This window comes from Caenorhabditis elegans, chromosome V, assembly GCF_000002985.6.
Source record: "Caenorhabditis elegans chromosome V".
Lineage (NCBI taxonomy): Eukaryota > Metazoa > Nematoda > Chromadorea > Rhabditida > Rhabditidae > Caenorhabditis > Caenorhabditis elegans.
In genome coordinates this window covers 6,255,846-6,275,433 of record NC_003283.11, presented here as the reverse complement: position 1 = coordinate 6,275,433, position 19,588 = coordinate 6,255,846, and the positions used below count along the sequence as shown (strand labels likewise).

The 19,588-nt window shown below is 36.3% G+C and overlaps 3 protein-coding genes and 7 non-coding genes across 15 annotated transcripts; 3 read left to right on the top strand and 7 right to left on the bottom strand.

The window, feature by feature from the left end:
* Nucleotides 1-522: 522 nt before the first annotated feature.
* F31F7.2 (VWFA domain-containing protein) lies at nucleotides 523-4,582 on the bottom strand (the record flags this gene model as incomplete). 2 transcript variants are annotated; one of them, NM_072201.4, is made up of 8 exons in its annotated part: nucleotides 523-859; nucleotides 1,148-1,438; nucleotides 1,485-1,804; nucleotides 1,847-2,119; nucleotides 2,191-2,307; nucleotides 3,211-3,397; nucleotides 3,841-4,104; nucleotides 4,155-4,582. In NM_072201.4, 8 exons carry the CDS (start codon nucleotides 4,497-4,499, stop codon nucleotides 587-589), a joined length of 2,070 nt encoding a protein of 689 aa, NP_504602.1. The 2 variants fall into 2 exon arrangements, with proteins under 2 accessions (NP_504602.1, NP_001343843.1); NM_001356660.3 differs by lacking the exons at nucleotides 3,211-3,397; nucleotides 3,841-4,104; nucleotides 4,155-4,582 and adding an exon at nucleotides 2,658-2,763 and having other exon boundaries at nucleotides 587-859.
* Nucleotides 4,583-5,008: 426 nt separating this feature from the next.
* F31F7.7 lies at nucleotides 5,009-5,289 on the bottom strand. Its single transcript, NR_068868.1, has one exon. It is a non-coding gene; the product is annotated as an Unclassified non-coding RNA F31F7.7 (non-coding RNA).
* On the top strand, nucleotides 5,215-5,359 carry F31F7.4. The gene has a single exon (NR_068867.1). It is a non-coding gene; the product is annotated as an Unclassified non-coding RNA F31F7.4 (non-coding RNA).
* A 2,064-nt stretch (nucleotides 5,360-7,423) lies between these two features.
* F31F7.5 lies at nucleotides 7,424-7,645 on the bottom strand. The gene has a single exon (NR_068866.1). It is a non-coding gene; the product is annotated as an Unclassified non-coding RNA F31F7.5 (non-coding RNA).
* Nucleotides 7,646-7,713: 68 nt separating this feature from the next.
* F31F7.8 lies at nucleotides 7,714-8,008 on the bottom strand. The gene has a single exon (NR_068865.1). It is a non-coding gene; the product is annotated as an Unclassified non-coding RNA F31F7.8 (non-coding RNA).
* Nucleotides 7,797-8,016, top strand: F31F7.6. Its single transcript, NR_068864.1, has one exon. It is a non-coding gene; the product is annotated as an Unclassified non-coding RNA F31F7.6 (non-coding RNA).
* Nucleotides 8,017-8,146: 130 nt separating this feature from the next.
* mrck-1 lies at nucleotides 8,147-18,042 on the top strand (the record flags this gene model as incomplete). Of its 5 annotated transcripts, none has more annotated exons than NM_001313212.2 (12): nucleotides 8,147-8,357; nucleotides 8,409-8,489; nucleotides 8,881-9,152; nucleotides 9,222-9,586; nucleotides 10,058-10,397; nucleotides 10,468-11,176; nucleotides 11,412-13,474; nucleotides 13,525-13,681; nucleotides 14,365-14,656; nucleotides 16,256-16,453; nucleotides 16,510-16,657; nucleotides 17,372-18,042. In NM_001313212.2, the coding sequence occupies 12 exons, from the start codon at nucleotides 8,243-8,245 to the stop codon at nucleotides 17,402-17,404; spliced, it is 4,773 nt and encodes a 1,590-aa protein (NP_001300141.1). The 5 variants fall into 5 exon arrangements, with proteins under 5 accessions (NP_001300141.1, NP_504599.2, NP_001300142.1 ...); NM_072198.8 differs by having other exon boundaries at nucleotides 8,243-8,357; nucleotides 10,462-11,176; nucleotides 17,372-17,455; NM_001313213.3 differs by lacking the exons at nucleotides 8,147-8,357; nucleotides 8,409-8,489; nucleotides 8,881-9,152; nucleotides 9,222-9,586 and having other exon boundaries at nucleotides 10,065-10,397; nucleotides 17,372-17,404.
* F31F7.9 lies at nucleotides 9,297-10,318 on the bottom strand. The gene is made up of 2 exons (NR_131690.1): nucleotides 10,116-10,318; nucleotides 9,297-9,507 (listed from the first exon to the last, which is right to left on the bottom strand).
* Nucleotides 14,650-16,067, bottom strand: K08B12.1 (Fungal lipase-type domain-containing protein). The gene is made up of 3 exons (NM_072199.9): nucleotides 15,715-16,067; nucleotides 15,234-15,659; nucleotides 14,650-15,162 (listed from the first exon to the last, which is right to left on the bottom strand). Exons 1-3 carry the CDS (start codon nucleotides 15,961-15,963, stop codon nucleotides 14,713-14,715), a joined length of 1,125 nt encoding a protein of 374 aa, NP_504600.3. The 5' UTR covers nucleotides 15,964-16,067; the 3' UTR covers nucleotides 14,650-14,712.
* On the bottom strand, nucleotides 17,359-17,508 carry K08B12.13. The gene has a single exon (NR_068863.1). It is a non-coding gene; the product is annotated as an Unclassified non-coding RNA K08B12.13 (non-coding RNA).
* Nucleotides 18,043-19,588: the final 1,546 nt, after the last annotated feature.

The window sequence follows — 19,588 nt, the reverse complement described above, 5'->3', positions numbered from 1 at the left end:
TTATTATGGTGGGTATTTAACGGTCGCGACGGTCACCTGACAATCAGGAAACCAGGAAAAGAAGCTGATAAGCAAAGATTGCAGTTGCAGCTCCAAACAAGACGCCAACTTTCTCTTTTTTATTAGGTGAGAAAGAGCAATTAGATAACATTGGGGGGTAATAGAGAAAGTTAAAAGAACACAGATGAAAGCTTGGAAAACGTTACAGAATAATGGGAAAGGTTGTAATAAATAGTAAATGAACGGTCGCGTAGGCGAGAAGTGAGACGAAAATGTGACAGAATAATGGACAAAGCTGGAAAGAACTAAAAACAGGAACCTGTTTTGTGGACACCAAAAATGTTATTATTATAAAATTTTTAATAGTGCTCACAATCAGAATCTTCTTATTGAAACTAATTAAACGTTCGGCCTAACAAACTTCTTACCATCTCCATTGTGTGGAAGATTTGCGAAAAAATAAACGTTAGCTTTGTACCTGAAATATTTTATGTGACTTTTGGTATATGAATCCCGATGAACAGTTTATTGAGTGAATTATTATAATGAAAGACAATCTTTTTTGAAAACCGCATCAAGTTAAATCTTATCTCCTTGAACCTCTTTTCTTTTCTTTTTCAATGAAAGCGCTATAATGTTCGGCCCATATTCTTTGCTGCCTCCACAGCCAAATTGCAACACTTTCTCTCTGGTGCACGGTGAACACACTTCCGTCGAACCTCGTGATTGGTGCCAGCTTGTCTTTATTGAATGATCTGGTTACCACTGCGAAGATCTTTACATGAAGATGATCATGAAGATTCACACTTTCTTTATCAGCATTATCATCCGAATAGCCGTCCGAAACGAGGCAGAGCACCTGTAATTAGGCTTTTTGTTCAAGCTTGAAGACTTGAGAATAGGAGAGAGAATCTTTTAAAAATCTCAATATTTTGATCGACTAAATGATCTTTTTTCTAAAATCTTTATTCAAAAAAATTAAACCATACATGTAGTTTTATTGACATTTTGGCATTAGTTGTTTGAACACTTTCAAAATTTACTATCTACAAAATTACGAAATCACAAAAGATTGATGGCTATTTTAATTGAACTTTTTTTCTTGTTTCAAAATAAAAGCAATACAACGGACACAATACAAATTTACCTGAAGTCTGTCATGTTTGGGAGTTGGTAAGTACTGATGCTTTTTCGTGGTCTTCTTCAAGTTCTGCTCATGATACATTATTCCACCCGCAAAAGCCAACGCCTTCGATAGCATTGTTGCTCCTCCGGTATAGGAAAGTCTCATCACGCCTCGACGAACACTTTCATACGAATAGTATTGATCGAAGCCGAATACGACACTCGGATCTTGAGAATATTGAATCATTGCTATTCTAGATCTTCCGGGAGCAATATCAACATCTTTCAGTATTTCACAAATGAAGTTCTTTTGCTGAAAATTTGAACTGCAAACCTGATTTTAAAGTACTTAAACCTACAATATCAAAGTTGTTTATCCCTATACTGCTTGAAGTATCCACTAAGAACATCAAGTCAATTGGAAGAAGCTTTCTTGCTGGATGGTCTCTTGGTAAGTGTGTTCTTCGATTCAACTCTTCCAAATCATCTTCAGTCGTTTCAGTGACATCACTGCCCGAACTTTCAATACTTTCTGGTGTTCCAGAAGAAGTTGCATCATCTTTCCCATCACTTCCATTATGCACAGGACTTGGAATAGGAGTCACCTGAATCTCTACATCTCTCGGAGTTCTTGGTGACGCAATACCGGAGTCTCTTCTGTGCTCTTTTCCTCGTCCTCCTGAAATGTATATGAGAATTTGTAAAAGAAACACTCAAAAGCTTTCCTTTCCTGTATGCTCCGAATGATCGTGGAAATGTGGATTTTGATTGAATGGCGGTAAAATTTGAATTTTGGATCCTTGCTGGTAGGCCATATCTAGCTGACGATCGAACTGAGCTTGCATCATATCCTGTTGCTTCTTCATCTCCTCCGCGTGCTTTTCTCCATATGTTATCTGTTTCTGCATCTCGGTATGAAGTTGAGAAGTGAAATATTCGTTTTGTTTCCGAAGTTGCCTCTCCGACTCTGTTACTCGGTGACGCAAGCGGCGATCTGAAGTTTTGTGGTACAAACAAAAAATGTTTGCATTATGTGAAATTTTAGAAAAAATTAAGAAAACTAACTCTCTTCGTGGTAGCTGTAAATTGCGTAGGCCAATAGAGCTGTCAGGATAATAGCAAAAAATAAAATAGAAGCAATAATAATCCAACAGAGTGGACCGAATCGAGTAGATGAAGAGCCTGAAAAACAGATAATACGTTGAATAAACGTAGGCATGCAAATTATCTTCCACCTGTTCCAAGGCGACCTTCGCCTCTCTCGAGCCTACGTCTGTGCCTACTGCCAAAAAACTTATAATCAATTCCTCGTTTTTGGGTAAATTCTTAACACCTGAGCCCACAATAAATTGCAGAAAACAGACTGTAGGTAGGCCTGTAGGAAGTCAGATATGTGCCAAGCGTTTATTCTCGAAATTGTCAGTCTACAGACTGGAATTATTTTAGTAAATTCTCAAATATATTCCTTCTAGTTATTATAAATATTTAATACATTTTCTGAATGAGAACCACCCAGCGTTATCTAAACTTACATGGAACTGTCCAGAACACTGTCTGTTCGGCGTTTTGACGATGACAACTAGTGGAGTTCCAATTCAAAAAGTTCCACCACGAAACATCAGCAATTATTTTACTCATCCATAAAACTTTCAGTTAGATTTAAAAGAAAAAATACAAATCGTATATGTCGGGTGGTCAAAAAGGAATGCCTTCCGTCTCACTATTGCGACTTTGGACACCCATGACAACGCGATGGGCTCTTTGGAAAAAGAGAAACAGGCTCGTAGAAAAAGATGACACCAAACACTAAAAAATAGGAAAGCGAGGAGATGTCTAGATTTGGAAAATGTTACGAAATGAAAAGAGATAATAGATTTTTATCATACTATTCCACGATCAGATTTTATTTTTCGATTGATATTGAGCTTCAACTAGGAATATAAGGTGAGGAATGGTAATTTCCTAATAGTCAGTCTAGAAAAACACATGAACTTCAGATTTTAATAAAGTTACCATTATTAGCAGAAATGATATATCTTTTTGGGGCACGACACAGCATAAACATGTTTATTTCAAATAACTGACCTTTAATATAAGCATTCACACTCTGGCACAATGGAGCAACCAAATGAGGAAGATGTTCAAAATCTGTGACTTTGATTCCAACTGTGTGCGCCGATGGTTCAAATCGAGAAACATGCATATTTGAGCCGATAACCACGTAAAAAACATGGAGTGGTGACGTAGGCGAGATGAGTGGCTCGTTTGGAAGCTGGAAAATCAGGAATGAGTTTTGAGGAACGGTCTAACTGCTAGAATTCTCATAAATTTCCAAAGTATCATAAATCGAGTGCTTAGTAGGCACTGCCTACATGCAGGCGAAATTCGCCTAGAAGGCGACCTACCACATCGTGACTCGTAACTTCATTTGCGATAGCTTCCTTAACGGCAAACTAAACGTAGCTGTTCTGATTATAATAGGCATTTGGCGCAACTTTTTGTTTAAAGCAATTTGGCCAAAAAATATTATCTTACAATTAGTTCAGAAGTTTGCAACACTTGGCCAAGTCTTGCCAACTTCTGAGCCAAGTTAGTATTTTTGGAAAACAGTTGCTCCAAGTTCCAAGTAGGAAAAATATGTAAAACTACAAAATAATGAGTAAGTCGTTAGCCGATTTTTTTAATTTCATAGTCCGGGACAACGCTAACACTTACCACTTCTATCAATGGCTGATAACTGTTAGAAATGACCAGAATCACGTCTGGAACTGATTTCCTATTTGCTGTATTCATTGTAGATCTTGTTAATGCATTTATACTCGTAGTTGGACAAGTTTCTAATTCACATGGACAATATGGTGCTTCTTGAACTTTTGATTCTGGGTATGTCGAGTTAGCAAGACTCCACTCAATTCTAGACCAAGGTGTAAACTGAGCCATTGCGACTTTCGAAGATCCCATTTTCATAGTGGACATTACCTGTAAAAAGTTATAGATCATAATTCTATTTAATTAAATTTGGAACCAACCTGTCTCAAAAAGTCAATCTCCGCGCGATGCTGGAAGGATGTTATTTGTGGTGTTGAATCTAAAATGAAGAGAGCATCTACTTCAGGCCAAATGCATCCTATCACTAAATTCACTTCCAGTAATATAACAATACAGTACAGTAATAATCTATGAGGCATCTTATGTCGTTTTTGTGAGTGGGGATATAACAAAAAAGCAACTAAAAATTGTTGCTCTCTCGTTTTTTTTCTTTCTTTTTTCTCGTTTTTTTGCTTTGTTGTCCTGTTGCTAAGAGGTGTGGTGTGATGCCGATGAATCTTTTTTTGGATGTCTCCAAAGTTGTATAGTTGCTTTAGAGCCCTCATAAATAAATGAGCAATTTGTGTTGTCTCGGAACAATTTTGGTATTACTGGTTCGAATGACTGACGGAGAAAATGGAAGAAAGTTCTAGAAAAAAATTCTAAACTCGCACTATCTCAATTACAGTCTCCATGGTATGATCACTCCAAAATATCAAGTTGTGTTGCTCTCAATATTGGCTACGAAATATGTTTTCGATTACGACTTTGATTACCTATTTTTATTGCACCTTCATAGATTCAATATTCATTTTTTACTGCTCTCTGATAGAGAAACAATTTTTTTCAAAGGTGAATTGATTTTGGAAACCAAACGGACAGTATGAGTCCTAAATAACCTAAAGAGATAGAAAGAAACAACGGTCTAATTGTAAATGCAAATCCTGTTTATGTTACTCAATCCTCTTTGTGTCATTCTCTATTTCTCTTCAACACGTTTCAAATGTCCACTCACGAGTATGCACATACAGATCGAGAACATCTGTCCACGCAATATTTATCACTTCCCCCTCCTTCTCATCGTTTTCTTCCTTCTTCCTGACAATTTCATCCGTCCGGCAAACCACTTCACCGCGTCTCCCGACCGGTGCCTTGTGACCAGTTCTTCTTTCTACGAGCAACTGCTCATTGCTGGAGTTTTGGAAGAGAGAGAGAGATGCTCTCACTGTCTCTTCCTCTTTCTGCACAATTTGCGCACTTATGTAAGTACTATAGTTTGCTTAGTGATTATTGACATTAGTGGTGACTCCAGTCAAAACGACCAAGGACTTCCTGAATATGATTTTTGCGGCACGCGTGTTATCTCTTTTGTCTTTGGCATAAGCTTGTCGGCTCTCTCAGAAATAGATTCATTCAAATGTTTCTTAAATTACCTTTGATAGTCTCAAGTTATTCTATTTTATAGGAAATTGTTATCTCCGTATACCATTTAATATTTATTTTGCACTTGAACGTATAAATATTGCAACAGTTTCGGTTCAGAAACTTTTTGGCATAAAATTTGAAAATTTTCCTCTCAGCGATTGATTACTCAAAAATATTATTGATTAATGAAATTATTATTGAAAAATTATTAATGAAAAAATTAACTCGAAAAAATATACTCAATTGAACCAATAAAATAAACTGCTTATTATAGTTTTGAGAAATTGATATTTTGATATTCTTGAAGCAAAACGATTAATTGATTCTATCAATTTTACGAATGCGTCGCAAACCTGAAAAGCATAGAATTTTTTTAATGATGAAAGGACCAGCTCTACATACTTATTGTGGCACCATAAATCGTATTTCCCTATTAGACATGTACCCTTGTTCTACTCTGACAGCCTACATCTCTGGTTTCTACGTGCTCACCAAAAATTCTCAATTGACAAAACACGTGAAAAATGTTTCTCTACGTTTTTTGCAGTATAACGTTTTTTGATAAATTTTAAGACACCTCATATATAATCCGTTAAAGTAGAGCAAGTCTATTAGAGAAAACACGATATTTTAGAAAATGAGATGTTGGCATTTTTCAGAGGTCCAGCAGGAAGACCTTTTTCATTATCATCAGAATATTGGCATAAGCAATTTTTGCCGTTTAGTGAAATGGAATTAAACCCAATCCCAAATCGCTTTTTTAGCATTTCAATATTTTGACAGAAAAAACGCAACGCCTCACCATTCGACCTAGAATGGCAAGTAAATTATTTTTAATTAGTTTAATGTCACATATGTTCTCCAACTGGTGCCTCTTATCAAAATTCGTGTGACACCGCTCAAAATAAATTTCCCACGAGTTTTGTAGATAAAACGGTTAGAATAGGTGTGAAAGAATACTTCGATATGTATTTAATTCTACTTTGAAAATATTATTGCTCAATAAAAAACGGAACTAGTTTTTTGTGTAAAATTGATTATTTGATTTTCTAGGAAAGCAACTTCTTTGCAGATAAGTATGTAGACATTTGTTTTTTTCTTCCAAAGTGCCGCTGGTAGCAAATATTACTCTACACTCTTCTACTGTTAGCTGTCTTTGAGCTTTCAACAATAGTTGAGTCATTGAACAAGTTTCGCAACAATGTTTTATCAGAGCCCATAGCTCCCAGAGTTTCTTTTTCTTTTTCTTCCATCTTCTATCATCACATCATCACTATTCCCGAAATTTCAGTAGCCCAGATTCAATTTCAACTTCTTTTTCTTTATTCTCTTCTTCTTCTTCTCTCGTTTACTCGTCTCCTCACACCACCGAATCCTTCGGAAAACGAAACGAGGGTGACGGCGATGATGGCGAAAAGAGGAACGACGACGACATCGAAATGTATATTGGTTCCGATTTGTGCAAACATAAATACTTTAGTAGTTGGGTGGCTGCGAACTCCTCTCGATGACAATTGGTTTAGGTAGACTTATGTTGCTTGCTTTTTGAGTGCTTCATTTAGACTTCATCAGTATCAATAGTTCATTGAGATCTAATTTTTACTCGAAAAAGTGTTTATGTTTATTTAAATAGAAACAATATCGATTTTAATAAAATTTACTTTTTCAATTATTTTTAAAGATTTTTCTATGTATATATTTTTTAACAAAAATTTTTTACATTAAGAATTTCAAGCGAGGGTTGTTGTTAGCCTAATTTCGTATGCATGGAATTTTTTTTGTAAGATCGACAATAATTAAGCTTCGCAATTTATGCAAATCAGCTGAAATGTAAGCGGAAAACAATAAGTTTTGCCAAACAAAAAGCATAAAGGTCCCGCGACGATTGCAATGTTTTCGCTCACGCGCCTTTAAATTATGACTACTGTAGCAAAATCGACTTTTCTTCGCTTGCGAGAGTTTTTCTGTTTTTTTTGTTGTTTAAATTACTTCAAAACAGTTGTTTTCTTTTAAATCTTTTTGCCTATTTTTCGATTTTTTTTAGCTACGCAATCAAAAAACGCATTTACAACCGAAAAAACAATAGTTTTACCTTAAAATCATTAAAATTCAAAGCTTTTCCCGAGAAATAATTTAATTTTTGATTACAAAACTAAAAACTACCGGATTTTTCGCTACAATCTTAGCTTTTCCGAATTTAATTTTAAAAATACAAAAAAACATTCTAAAAAAGCACATCTTCCTCACTCATGTCATTTTCATCCTCCTGCATTTCCTAACGACTTGTATCCTGCTTTCCCTCACAAGTTTATACTGGATGCGTAATAAAACCTTCTTCTCCTCCTTTTCTCTTTTCTCCTAAACCCATAGGGTCAAATGTGACATCTGGCCTTTCTTCAAAAAGAGCGCGCACGAGAAACGCGCCTTGCCTCATCCCTTGCGCACTTGTCGTGCATCACAAAGTGCGCCAGTTAATCAAATCAACCGATCTTCTCTTGCCGCTGTCCGTCCGGATGGACACTGAGGAGAAATGAGGGAGAGAAAGACGAAAAATAGTGTAATTTTCCCACAACTTGGCCTTTTTTTCTCATCTTTTTCGCTTTTTCTTCACAGACGTTCGAGTGCACTTTTAAAATAATTTCTTTTAACTCCGAAAAAAACAATTCTAAAACAACAGTTTTGAATTTGTGCTCAAATTTGTGTTTTGAAAACATAATTCGCTTTTTGTGCTTCAATATATGTTTTCCTTATCAATATTAATGTTCTTCTCTCGCGTTCACATTCCTTCATAATGAATTTGAAAACAAAACGTGATTGTTCTCGTTCAGAATTTGTTTTCTTTCATTAAATTCGTTCGTCAGGATAGTTTGATATTTCCAGAAACATGGCTGAACCACCGCCCGATGATTCGGCGCCGGTTCGCCTCAAAACCCTTGAAAATATTTATATGGATGGCCCGAGCAAAAAACCCGAGGCACTTTCATTTGAAACTTTAATAGGTTGGTTTATAATGGCACACAGTCATAAATATAAAAATCGATAACTTTCAGATTCCCTTATTTGTTTATACGATGAATGCTGCAACAGTACGTTACGGAAGGAGAAGTGTATCGCAGAATTTGTTGAATCAGGTTTGTATGAGTTGAAAAAAAAAACAAAAAATATGTTTTCTCTTGCTGAAATTATTGAGAAAAAGCTCAAAAATGGCCTCAAAATTGTCAATTGCCGGAGAAATTATCGATAATCGGCAATTGACAATTTTCAGGCTATTTTTGAGAATTTTCTCAAATGTTTCAGCTGAAATTAATGTTAATTTCAGTTAAATCGTGTGGTTTTCTATATGTTTACCCAAATTTTTAGGAATATGTAAAATTGCCGCTCACCGATAGTCTATTTAAATTAGAAAAAAAAACAATAAAGTAAAACTAATTTTAACTGAAGTGAAAGCCAACTTATGAATTACATTAAAAAATACCAATTTCAAGTTGTAAAACCTCTAACTATATTTTTCCATTTTTTCAGTGAAAACAGTGATCAGCAAAGCGAAGAAGCTACGATTGTCTCGAGATGACTTCGAAGTTCTCAAAGTTATCGGAAAAGGAGCATTCGGAGAAGTTGCCGTCGTAAGAATGCGTGGTGTTGGTGAAATTTACGCGATGAAAATACTGAACAAGTGGGAAATGGTAAAAAGAGCAGAAACTGCGTGTTTTCGAGAAGAACGCGATGTTCTTGTGTACGGAGATCGACGATGGATCACTAATTTGCATTACGCTTTTCAAGATGAGAAGAATTTGGTAAGTACCAATATTTTTTTTTAAAATTTATTTCAAATTCCATAAAATTCCACAAATATGCATTTTCAGTATTTCGTAATGGACTACTACATTGGCGGAGATATGCTTACTCTTTTATCAAAATTCGTAGATCACATACCAGAATCAATGGCCAAATTCTACATTGCTGAAATGGTTCTTGCGATTGATTCACTTCATCGGTTAGGATATGTGCATCGGGACGTGAAGCCTGACAATGTGCTTCTCGATATGCAAGGACACATTCGGCTCGCTGATTTCGGAAGTTGTCTGAGGATCTTAGCCGATGGATCTGTTGCGTCGAATGTTGCTGTAGGAACACCTGATTATATTTCACCTGAAATACTCAGAGCAATGGAAGACGGCCGCGGGCGGTACGGAAAAGAATGTGATTGGTGGTCACTTGGTATTTGTATGTGAGTAATAAATATTTTGTTTTTGCAGAGTTTAAGTTTAAAAAATCAATTTAAAAAGTTGCCATTAAAATTTTAACATTTTAGTTAATCAGCGATTTGAATTTTAATAATTCCCACATATCAAAATGAACATGGAAAGGAAAATATTATTTTAATTTTGAAGACAAAATTACTGTGGCTCCTTATTTACTACACGACAAATTTTTCATAAGCGAAAAGATGTGCGCCTTTAAAAAGTACTGTAATTTCAAATTTGATGCTGCGGAATTTTTTAAATGTTTTTTTATCGTTATATTTGAGTTTTATTGTTGAATAAATTAATAAATTGTTATTAAAAAACTATGAGAATCAAAATAAATTACGATATTTTTTGAACGCGCACTTTTTTTCGCATTTAACAAAAAAAATAATTTCAAAACGATTTTTCAAGTTTCTAAAACATTTTTGCTCACTTTTAAATAATTATTGCAGGTATGAAATGCTGTACGGTACAACACCGTTCTATTCGGAACGACTCGTTGACACTTACGGTAAAATTATGAGCCATCAAGACATGCTCGACTTCCCCGATGATGAAATCGATTGGGTTGTGTCGGAAGAGGCAAAGGATCTTATACGACAACTTATCTGTTCGAGTGATGTTCGATTCGGACGAAATGGTCTCAGTGATTTCCAGTTGCATCCGTTCTTTGAGGGAATCGATTGGAATACGATTCGAGATTCGAATCCACCATATGTACCCGAGGTTTCAAGTCCTGAAGATACTTCAAATTTTGATGTGGACGTTTGTGAGGATGATTTTACGCCTTGTGTGAGTTTTTTTAGTTTCAATTCACATAATCTGCATTTTTATGCTTTAATTAACTTTTGAAAAGCTTCAGGAAACACAACCTCCTCGAGTACTCGCCGCTTTCACTGGAAATCATCTTCCGTTTGTTGGCTTCTCATATACCCACGGTAGTTTACTATCCGATGCTCGATCACTTACGGATGAAATACGAGCGATAGCACAGCGATGTCAAGGAGACGCAGAATTAATGGAGAAAAGTGTCGATGGGTTTATGGTAGAACTCGAGAATGAGAAGGCCGAGCTTGTGCAAAAACTGAAAGAAGCTCAAACAATTATTGCACAACATGTCGCTGAAAATCCCCGATCTGAAGAAGATAGGAATTATGAATCGACGATAGCACAGCTGAAAGACGAAATACAAATTCTCAATAAACGATTGGAAGATGAAGCTCTTGCTCAACAACAACAAAAGCCGAAAGATGAAATTGTGGCGGAAAGTGAAAAGAAATTGAAGGAATTGAAAGAACGAAATAAGCAGTTGGTTATGGAGAAAAGTGAGATTCAAAGAGAGTTGGACAATATCAACGATCATTTGGATCAAGTTTTGGTGGAGAAAGCTACAGTAGTACAGCAACGAGATGATATGCAAGCTGAACTGGCTGATGTTGGAGATTCTTTATTAACCGAAAAAGATTCTGTGAAACGGTTACAAGATGAAGCTGAAAAGGCCAAAAAGCAAGTGGCAGATTTCGAAGAGAAGCTGAAAGAAATTGAAACAGAGAAAATTGCATTGATTAAAAGTGAGTTATCAAAAAAAAAACTATTTTTTCGTTAAAAACATCGCAAGATATAACATTAAAACAAAAATTCTGACAAAACCCTCGTGACTCACTCTTTGAAATATTAGAAAATGTTTTGGAAAGCGAAAACTGTTTGGTGTAAACTGATTTTTTGTGAATCAGTGAATCATTCTGAGAAAATATCGTTTTCGAATTTTTTTCTCTAAAATATTGATCCAATTTTCTATCATTACAGAGCAAGAAGAGGTCACAATTGAAGCTCGAAAGTCGGTTGAAACTGATGATCATCTTTCGGAAGAAGTTGTCGCTGCAAAGAATACCATTGCCTCATTACAAGCAACCAACGAAGAGCGAGAGACTGAAATTAAGAAGCTCAAGCAGAGAATGGACGAAGAACGAGCATCTCATACCGCCCAATCAGAACAAGAAATGAAGCAACTGGAAGCTCACTACGAACGAGCACAGAAAATGCTTCAGGACAATGTTGAGCAAATGAACGTCGAAAATCGTGGTCTTCGTGATGAAATCGAGAAGCTCTCTCAACAAATGGCCGCTCTTCCACGTGGAGGTCTCAATGAACAGCAACTCCACGAGATTTTCAATTGGGTCAGTGAAGAGAAGGCTACCCGTGAGGAAATGGAGAATTTGACGAGAAAGATCACCGGAGAAGTTGAGTCTTTGAAAAATAATTCTCCATTGACCACGTCCAACTACATTCAAAATACACCATCCGGATGGGGATCACGAAGAATGAATAACGTTGCCAGGAAAGACGGGTTGGATTTACAACGACAACTTCAAGCTGAAATTGATGCAAAGTTGAAGCTGAAAGCTGAGCTTAAGAACTCCCAAGAACAATACCTAACATCAGCTGCCAGATTAGACGACACTGAAAAACGAATGGCTTCTCTGATGCGTGAAGTGGCGATGCTTAAGCAACAGAAAAATATTGAAAACTCTTCGGACAGCGCATTCTCGTCAACGATGGGACGTGGTGATTTGATGATCAGCATGAACAACGATTACGAGATGTCAAATTCATCATTGATGAGACAGGAAATGATATCTCGCCAATCCACTCCTTCCTACGAAAACGCGATACTTCTTCATGACCATCAAGTGCCAAAGCGAGTTGATGACTTGAGATATAAACAAAAACCAATGAAAACGGCTAGTGGAATCTTCTCTCCAGTATCGATATCAGCTATGGAACGAGGTCATAACTTTGAGAGAATGAAGATCAAAACACCCACCAAATGCGGGCATTGTACATCGATTCTCATTGGTCTTGATCGTCAAGGATTATTCTGTCAAAGCTGTCAGTATGCATGCCACGTGTCATGTGCAGAGCGGGTGTCTCAATCGTGTCCTGTGCCAGAAGAAGAACGTCGACCACTGGGAATCGATCCGACACGCGGAGTTGGAACAGCTTACGAAGGTCTTGTGAAGACACCTCGTGCTGGAGGAGTTCGGAAAGGATGGCAAACTGCATACGTTGTAGTATGCGATTTCAAACTTTACCTCTACGATTGTACTGTGGACAGACAAAACAAAATGCAAGATGTAAAGAATGAGATTCGATTGGTGCTTGACATGCGTGATCCTGATTTCACCGTTTGTGGAGTCAGTGAAGCCGATGTTATTCACGCTCAGAAAGGTGATATTCCAAAAATTTTCCGAGTCACGACAACTCAAATTTTGAATTCATCATCTGAATATTCGTCTTCATCGAAGTTCTATACATTGTTCATGGCTGAAACTGAAGAAGAAAAACGAAAATGGGTGGTTGCTCTGAGTGAACTGAAGACATTGCTGAGAAGATCAAAGCTGGCGGATCGAAAAGCATTCCTTGTGAAAGAAGTTTTCGATGTGACAACACTTCCATCTATCCGAGTTGCTCAATGCTGTGCGATCATTGATCGATCGAAAATAGTCATAGGATTCTCGGATCACGGATTATACTGCATCGAGATTAGTCGCCAATTGCTGATCCCTGTTGGTGGTGAGAAAGAGAACAAACAGCGGTGTGTTGAAACAGTTGAGTACGACGAAGCCGAGCAATTGCTCATGATGATTGTTGGTCCAGCCAAGGATCGTCATGTTCGGATAGTTCCAAGTGCAGCACTGGACGGTCGAGACTTGAAATGGATCAAAGTGAACGATACGAAAGGATGTCATTTGCTGGCTGTTGGTACCAATAATCCTGGTGGAAGAGCTGGTTTCTTTGCTGTTGCCTTCAAAAAGAGTGTCACCATCTTCCAAATAGATCGGTCAGAGAAACGGCACAAAAAGTGGAAGGTGAGTTCAACAAAAATTATTTCAAATTTGTAAAAATGAAACATGTTCAGGATCTCGCCATGCCAGGCACTCCCCAATCAATTGCTATTTTCAACGGCCGTCTATACGTTGGATTCTCCCACAGCTTCCGTTCCTGGTCACTTGTTGGAGTTGACTCATCGCCAGTCGGAAGTGGTGATGCAAGTGGAGCCGTTCTTCAGCATATCTGTATGTTTTTAACGCTCTAGTGTCGAACAGGATCATAATTTTGTGATTTTCGAGCCTAAATTACGGTATCCGGTCTAAGGGTGGCATTTTTTGACTTTTTCGATTTTTCGATGTTTTTCAGTGAAAATCAAAAAATTGAAAAAACGAATGTTCAGAAAATTAACCATAAAATATTATTTTTTTTCAAAAATCTAATTTTGTTTCCATTGATAAGAAAAAAAACTGAAAAATCCTTCTAAAAAGAGAGAATGATTGCCAAAATATTAAGCTAATTTTTGAAAAATGGGAATTTTTTTTCGAAAAATCGAGAAAACTTCGTTTTTTGATTTTATAAAAAATCGAAGTACGAACACCCTTGATCCGGGGTCTCAACACGACAATTTTTATTAAAGTCAAAAAGATGTGCACCTTCGAAGATTACTGTATTTTCTAAATTGTACTGCGGAGGAATTTTCATGTTTTTCATAGTTTTCTCGATAAATATATGTTTTTTAACTCAAATGTAACAATAAAAACAAATAATTTTGAAAAAATCTTGAGCTATGAAACTATGAAAACTCGATTAAAATTTCGCAGCAACAAATATTTAAAATTACAGTACTCTTGAAAATTTGTCGCGTTGAGACCGGATACCGTATTTTTATTGCTAAGTTTTGCGCCTGGTTGCAATGAAATTTTTCCAGCTCTTGTCAACATGGAGGACACTTCACTGCAATTCCTCAACCAACAAACATCCTACGAGGCAAAATTGATTGTGAATGTACCAGGTTCTCCAGATGAATATCTCCTCGTGTTCAATATGATTGGTCTTTATGTCAACGAAATGGGCCGTCGATCTAGGCTACCAGAAGTGATGTTCCCGACACAGGCCAAATATTTCGCCTACCACGAGCCGTATTTATGTGTGTTCTCGGAGAATGAAGTCGACATTTTCAATGTGACCCTTGCTGAATGGGTTCAAACAATCAATTTGAGGTAAGATTTTATTAATATTATTATTCATATTATTAGAGAAATTATATAAATGTAAACTAAATAAGTTGGCCACGGGGGCAATGATTTCTCACAAAGTCATCCTGATCGACTTGGAAGTAACTTGTATGATCAGCCAAATTGCTCATGGCGGTGTTCCGACATCCAAGATCATCAGCTACGGAGCACACATTGAATCCATCTCCCTTTCCCATATTGTTATCATAATGCACCAGATATCGGTAATGCATTGCTTGTCTATTATATTGAGCTGCAGTAAGAACTGCTGGATTGAGTGGAGCTGGCATATTTGGAACTGGATCTCCACGCTTGATTACTCGATAACGGAATGGAATGTTCTCTTCGATTTCCTTGGCGTAAGCAATGTTTCCAGTACGTGGCTCACCGAACGTGATAAGGCGGATGCGATTTTTATCGACAGACTTCTTCTTGACAAGATGGAGCGCTGTCATGGAAGCAAGAGATCCTCCGAGAGAGTGCCCAGTCAACTGAAATTTATTTGATTTTTAAAAATTTAGAATCAACGAATAATCTCAATTTTAATCTTAAACTAGCTCACCCAAACTCTATAGTTTCTGTGTTTCTTCATCAAATCAACTAGATCATCTTCCATTCCACTATCAATGAAAAGTCTGTAGAATGCAGTATGGAAGTAATTGATTACTCCTGCATCCTGCGACTCAAATTTCTCCCATGCTCCAAGTTGAGCAGTCAATCCATGAAGCATCTCAGCGAAAACTTGCTTTCCTGCAGTACTTCCCTTGTAGGCAACGTACAGGGCCTTGGCTTCTTCGCTCTTTGCAATGATTCCCTTGCACAGATTTCCAGATCCATCACATTCAACTTCGTAGGATCGGGAAAATGAGATATCTGGGCGAACATTTCTCAGACATTCTGTCACATTGCTATCACGAACAGCTGTGGCGACGGCGAACAAGGATCTTCCCAAAGCGTCGGTGTACCGTTTTCCAGCTGTTGGTTTGTACTGAAATTTAAAAAAAACCTAGTCTGTCGTCATATGGTTTGCAAAAAAAACGTACTGGTGTTGGGCATTTGAAGGCATCTTTTTGGATAACTGGTTTTCCGATTGGGCAAGAAATCGGTCCACCACACGTGTTAGTCTCGAGGCACCATCGGCAGTCTTCTTTGAATCCAAGGATGTGAATATAGCTTTCCGCACAAGTCTTACAGTCTTGAATGTCCTTGCAAACTAGTACGTTGCCAGCTTGACCGAGTGAAATTGCCAATGTGGCAAAGGCCGCGAGAGCGAAGACCTCTCGAAACTTCATCAAGGAAGCAGGGAGAAAGAAGAAATTCGAAAATCGAACGTAAATATTGGAAGATCCGAGAAAGAAAAACAGGAGGCAAAGAAATTGGGTTGTTGGCCTAGTTTGATCCGTTTAGCGCGCGGTGAAAAGTGAAAATGATCATCACCTATATCATCTTGTGAATCCTTTCGCCTTCAGGATCATCATTAGTCTTATCGTGTGTATCTTATCAGTGTAGTTGTTGCCATGAAATTAAAGGGATAATTGTTAATTTAAATTTTAAAATATTGATAGTTGTATGTTAAAATTTCAGATCGGCAAAACCACTTTCTGGTGATGGAATTCTCTCAACATGCCTTTGCAATGACTCTCCAATATTCGTACTTCTTCAAAATGTGCTCCAAGATCAAGATTCAATAGAAGTTCCAGTGAATTTGGCATCTGGAAGCACTGATGGACGGAAAGTGACGCGACGGAAGTTCACCTTCCGAACAATCGGAAAAGATGATAGGTATACATCAACCGAACAACATTATTTTATGAACCAAAATGGTAGCTTAATTTCAGGAGTGCTTCGGAGCGTCGGAGTCACATACAAATCTCGACCCCATCGGATTTCATGCATATAGTTCATATGGGTCCCGCACCGGTCATGGAGCTACAACAAAATTTCATTGACTTGCAGTCGAATCATTCGCATACTTCATCCGATAAGGTGAGATTTCTTGTTAGATAATTAAAATGAAAAAATTCAATATTTTTACTAAAAATTCAAATTAATTGAAAATCAGTCAACGAAGGAGTCGCGAAAAAAATTGATTTTTTTTTGAAAATTTCCTAATTTTTTTGCAGTTTTTAAAAAAATTTCATATTATCATAAATAGGAAATATTAAATAGCTAAAAATTCAAATGTTTGTTTTTTTTTCATTTTCAAGAAAAGTACGTTTCAAAAAATTCAAATATTTTCAAAAATTTTCGTTTTCATTTTAAACTCAGATATTCCAGAAATATTATCAACTTATGATATTACGGGAACACAAATTTCCGAAAATGCATATTGCGCAACATATTTGACGTGCAAAATATCTCGAAGCGAAAACTACAGTAATACTTTACATGAGTACTGTAGCGTCGATTTACGTGTCATTGATTTATCGAACTAATATTAAAACAGTAACAAAAAACGATAAAATATTACGAAAAAAAACAGATGAAAATGGAATATCGCTGTCACTATTCGGGAATAAATTAATTTAAAAAATCGAGCCCGTAAATCGACACTTGCGCTACAGTAGTCATTTAAAAAACTACTGTAGTTTTCGCTAAAAGATATTTTGCCCGTAAAATAAGCTTTGCAATACGCATTCGCTGAGCTTTGTATTCCCGTGAAATATTAACATATCTCATTCCTAAAGCCAATTTTTTCAGGATTCACTGAACAGATCTGTAAATAACGACTAATTCTGCAACTCTCTCCTTCTCGTCTACATACTTATTTTTCTCCCAATTTCCAAAAAATCAAAACGATGTAAATCTGGTGCTATCTCCCTCTCTAGACATAACGCCTTCATATCTGGTGCCCTCCCCCTCATCCCCTCATCAACTTTGTACTTCTTGTGCGTTTTCTCTTTTTTTTCTCACTTCCGTAGAACAAGCATAATTTTAGAAATAATCCCCCTCCCCTGATCATCTATTTATTGACTGTCTCTTGTACTCATTGTGCACACTTCTCTATCCAAAGTCGTGACAATATTACCATTTTCTTTTTTTTTTAAATTTTCTTACGCTAATTTATTTCATTTTACATTTTTCACTCCTCTCTCATCATGTCTCATTTCAAAAATTGCTCTCTCTCTCTCTTTCTCAACGAAACGATTATTGCTATTCAAATTTTCGATTATTTTTTCAATAGAGAAAAATATATGTCTTGTCTTTTTTCTGTATAACTAAGATTTTTAAGATATTGCTTCAAAACCACCTTTTTTCTCAAATTTTCCGCCTTTTCGCTCGACATTCTGGTGTGTAATTGTGTGTCCGTTTTCTTTTTATGTGCTTAAACTCCTTTCAAAGTCTCACTGAGAGATAAAATCTGTTTTTTTAAGTTTGGAATTATTTCTCCTAGACATTCAGCTTCACAACACTTTCAGGTCTTTGAACATGCGAAAATTCAGTTTCAACTATTCATTCACATTATTCATTATTTTAGTGATCCTATGGGTTTTATTCACATCCGACAGGTCAACGGATTTGAAATTAACTCGTAAAATTAAAAGATATTATCAAGAAGTGATTATATCTAGATTGGAAGAGGTTTGTACTTACAATATCGAAGAGTTCAGTTTTGGGAAAAATTTATAGAAAAATATAAAAATATTATCAGCATTCGACTTTCAAGATGGATACATTACGGTCTCATTAGCAAATATACAGAAATCTGGGTATACTTTTTGAATATTATACAATTGGTTTTCCATGAAAAAAAGTTTTCAGAATTACAGTCTACTGTCATTATTTTGATAAAAATCGTCGCCCGATTCCGGATGCATCACGACAAATTTCTTTCTTTACAAATACAATTGCAAGATGTCCAAAACATGAAAATATAATTTCAAGTTTTGTCGCTTTGAGCTATTCGCATAGAAAATCGTCTCTACTGATACCAATTCCCATAAAAATTCAACAATATTTTGAAAATAAGCGCGAGATTTCAATTTGTGTGGAGCTGAAAACCAAACCGAATTGGTTGGAAGTTGCAAGTTTTATAGAGTTTCATAGGAAACTCAATTTCTCGTTTTTCTATTTTACAACGCTTGATTTGGATGCTTATTCAAGAAGAATATTTGATGATTATATCAGGTAATAGAAAAAACATTAATTTTTTTAAATGTATCTAGCGCTGGGAGGGTGCACCAGAATTCCAAATCTAAGCTAGTATGGTATATTTCATATTTTAGGCAAAACATAGAAGAAGGCAATTTCCAATAGGGTTGAATTTTTGTGCGGAGTTTTGAGTTTTTTCTTAAAATCAAATTAAATTCAAACACGCAAAAGCGGAAAATTATATCTAACCTGAACCTTTTTAAATTTAACTAAAATTAAAGTATTTAAAGTTGAAATACCAGAGCAATACCAACATCAGAAAAAATACCAGCAGAGACCCATTAAACCAAAATTCAGACTTGGTATTGTTCATCTAACATCGTTAAGAAGAACTAAATTTTTTGACAAATACTTGGAGATTCAAAGAACCGTAAGTTAACATAACTGGAACATGTCTTTTTTAAGTCCCGTGCTTTTCAGAATTGTCTCCTTAATGCTCAGTTTAGCTCCAAACTAGTAACATTTCTGCGCTTGGACGAACGAGTTTTAAATATACCATTTTTCATAGAGTAATGAGGTCATGATGATGACCCTGCTTAAAAATTATAGTTTTTAGAAATGTCACTTCTAGAAATCTGACCGAAACCAGGCTTGCTATCAAAACTATTAGCTTCGAAGGCAATGTGGATAGATATTCAAATGAAACAGAAACTCGTAGACTTCTTGCCAATTATAAATATGGGAAACATGCACAACTGAGGAAGTTGATCGATCCAACGAAAATTGTTAATACTGAACAGATATCCGAAGATTTTGTATATAAAA